General features: G+C 35.4%; 1 protein-coding gene across 1 annotated transcript; it reads right to left on the bottom strand.

The window, feature by feature from the left end:
* Positions 1–590: 590 nt before the first annotated feature.
* On the bottom strand, positions 591–2,067 carry LOC107690812 (THAP domain-containing protein 3-like). Its single transcript, XM_016489229.1, has 3 exons — positions 1,349–2,067; positions 939–1,208; positions 591–707 (listed from the first exon to the last, which is right to left on the bottom strand). Exons 1-3 carry the CDS (start codon positions 1,640–1,642, stop codon positions 591–593), a joined length of 681 nt encoding a protein of 226 aa, XP_016344715.1. The 5' UTR covers positions 1,643–2,067.
* Between the last annotated feature and the right edge of the window lie 603 nt (positions 2,068–2,670).

Genomic DNA, 2,670 nt, shown 5'->3' with positions numbered 1-2,670 from the left:
CCAGGGCTAAAAGAAGCACAAGTACAAAACATTTCAGTATTGTTAATTTTCTAAAATTGTCCAAAAAAATTAATAACTACATTTACTTGCCTGTCTGACCTCCCATCTCCAGACAAATGAACTGGATTACGGAGTTCAGTTTGCAAATGTAAGTCATTAATTGCTGCTTTCTGTTGTTCTTGATATTCTTCATTAACGACTGGAATAAGGTAGGAAGACTGAATGTCATGATGAGTGGTTTTATGGGGTATTTGAAGGTTGAGCAAAGTGGCCCAATCAGCGATGTCTGTATATGTTGCTCCAGTGAATAGTGTGCATGCAGAAACAAGAAGATTATTAGCGGGCATTCCCCTAACATCAGTGCATGAACTCCACTTTCCCTTGTGGTTTTTTTCACATTCCCAGTGAACACGGAGAACACTTCCCACAGTTGCTTTTCTGGTCTTTGTTATTACTGATCCACATTCTTGACATCTTTTGAAAAGATCCATGACATTGGGCTCGTTGACAATCCATTTTATCTGTTTCCAATGCATTTCACATTCCTCATCTTCTGTGCTTGGGGCAGACGTTGAGGTTGAACTCAGTGGCTAAAAACTAAGATCTTTCTTGTCCGATGGAGGATCTATGGAAAGCATGCTAACATCAAGCTCCAAACTTTCTTCAAATTGCTCTTCTGGCTGTTCTGGTTGATTATACACAGGAGGCTGTGAAATTACATGGATTAAATTTGGTTTATAATATAACTGAATATAAATTAGTAATGTAAATAGTAGATTTAATACATTTATTACAGTATATCTGTGCATTTTTAAGGATACAACATCACCAAATTATTAAATACATTTTTAGAAATTAATTTATTTCCAATGTATAACACAAAAGCATAACTGACCATAATTTCACTTTGTTAACTGGTCACAAATGATGGTACTTACAGACTGATGGGAGTGTATTGCAGGGAGGGCATAATATGTCCCAGATGTTGAGGGTTTTGTCCTCTTTCCAACACTTTCAGGACTTGTGAGCACTAAACAAAGTTTAGACTGAGCATCTGCAAACTGTCTCGTGGTAGTTCCTGGACCAGAGTCCTGATGCTTTGCTGGTGTTGACTGTGGAACATTAGCCAAAAACACTCCTGCTCCCTGGACCTCCAGCTCAGCGTCATTGTCTTTTGCTAGGGGCTCTAGATTTCCACGAGATGGATACTTAGGAGTAAAAAAATACATTTTAACACGTCTTTAGTAATAGGAAGACATTAGTAATAAATAAACATTCACACGTTATGAAACACATTGACTAGAAAAAAACGTTAATGCATCTAATATAGTAAAAAAAACATACATACCTCTGTTTGCTGTAAAAATGTATTGGGCACAGCCGACGCTTTCAGAAAACGGCGATTTCCTTGCTGGGAGGGTTTGAAATCATCGTCGAAAAAATTATCACTGCACACTCTCTTAAATATCAGAGCATGTTCGGGTGTGTTGATATCCAAGTGCAGCGCGAGCAACCACAGCTTCAATCGCTCAGGATTGTGTATGGGAAATCTATGAAAAGTAAAAAATTTATTTCCTAGCGAAAATTTTCTTTTAGGTTTTTTAATATTAAAACATCCAGGATACACACACGAAATTTCCATTTTAAACAATAAACTGACACAAAGACATTTGAATATGTGTCATTGAACATTCAACAACTTTTGAACGGTCCTCCTTCTCCACGTTTGTAAACACTGACTCGGTAATTCCGCCTACGTCAAGCGTGACCTTTTCAACATAATTATGTATCACGTGAAGTCATGAACGCGCATCGCAGAACAGAGCAAGGCGAGCATTTGTGTTTATAAAGCATATACTTTATTTTTTTTTTTTTTTAATGACCGATCGTTTCACTAGATAAGACCCTTATTCATCGTCTGGTATCATTTAAAGCCCTTTGAAGCTGCACTGAAACTGTAATTTTGACCTTCAACCGTTTGGAGTCCATTGAAGTCAACTATATGGTGAAAAATCCTGGAATGTTTTCATCAAAAACCTTAATTTCTTTTCGACTGAAGAAAGAAATACATAAACATCTTGGATGACATGGGGGTGAGTAAATTATCAGGAAATTTTAATTTGAAAGTGAACTAATCCTTTTAAGTTCTGTTATTGCTACACACTTACACGAAAAGTTATGTCAAAATGCCCGTCTTAGACACTATTCATGTAAATGCAGTCGGTTTTGTCTTAAGTGAACTTGAACAGTTGAGAGAAATACAGATGTGTCAAAATATTTGATCTATGCGTCAGATCTTAAAGCAACAGCGTAAACCTGCAGCCGCAGACTGCATCATAAATGTTAATCAAACAAAAGAAAAGGAGAAAAATCACTCACTGCTCTTGACTGAATCACTTATTAACTTTAATAAGAATAATCTATATTTAATGTATACAGTGAAGATGACTTTTAGATTTATTACTTCATGAAATGTCTGTAGTAGGCTATTTCTAGAAGCATTTACTAGGCTACTATCTGAAAAACTTTTAAAAACTAAAAAAAAAACAATTTAATTTGTATTTTTGAGTAATATATTTATTTATCATTTAGCTTGTAAGTAATACTTGGAGTGTTTACTTGCCTTCAGTAAGCTTGAGAATGTTTTATTACATTAGTTTATTATTTTTT

Source organism: Sinocyclocheilus anshuiensis, unplaced genomic scaffold (assembly GCF_001515605.1).
Source record: "Sinocyclocheilus anshuiensis isolate Anshui unplaced genomic scaffold, SAMN03320099.WGS_v1.1 scaffold641, whole genome shotgun sequence".
Classification (NCBI taxonomy): domain Eukaryota; kingdom Metazoa; phylum Chordata; class Actinopteri; order Cypriniformes; family Cyprinidae; genus Sinocyclocheilus; species Sinocyclocheilus anshuiensis.
The sequence above is the reverse complement of the archived record's forward strand: the minus strand, read 5'-3'. Positions and strand labels throughout refer to the sequence as shown.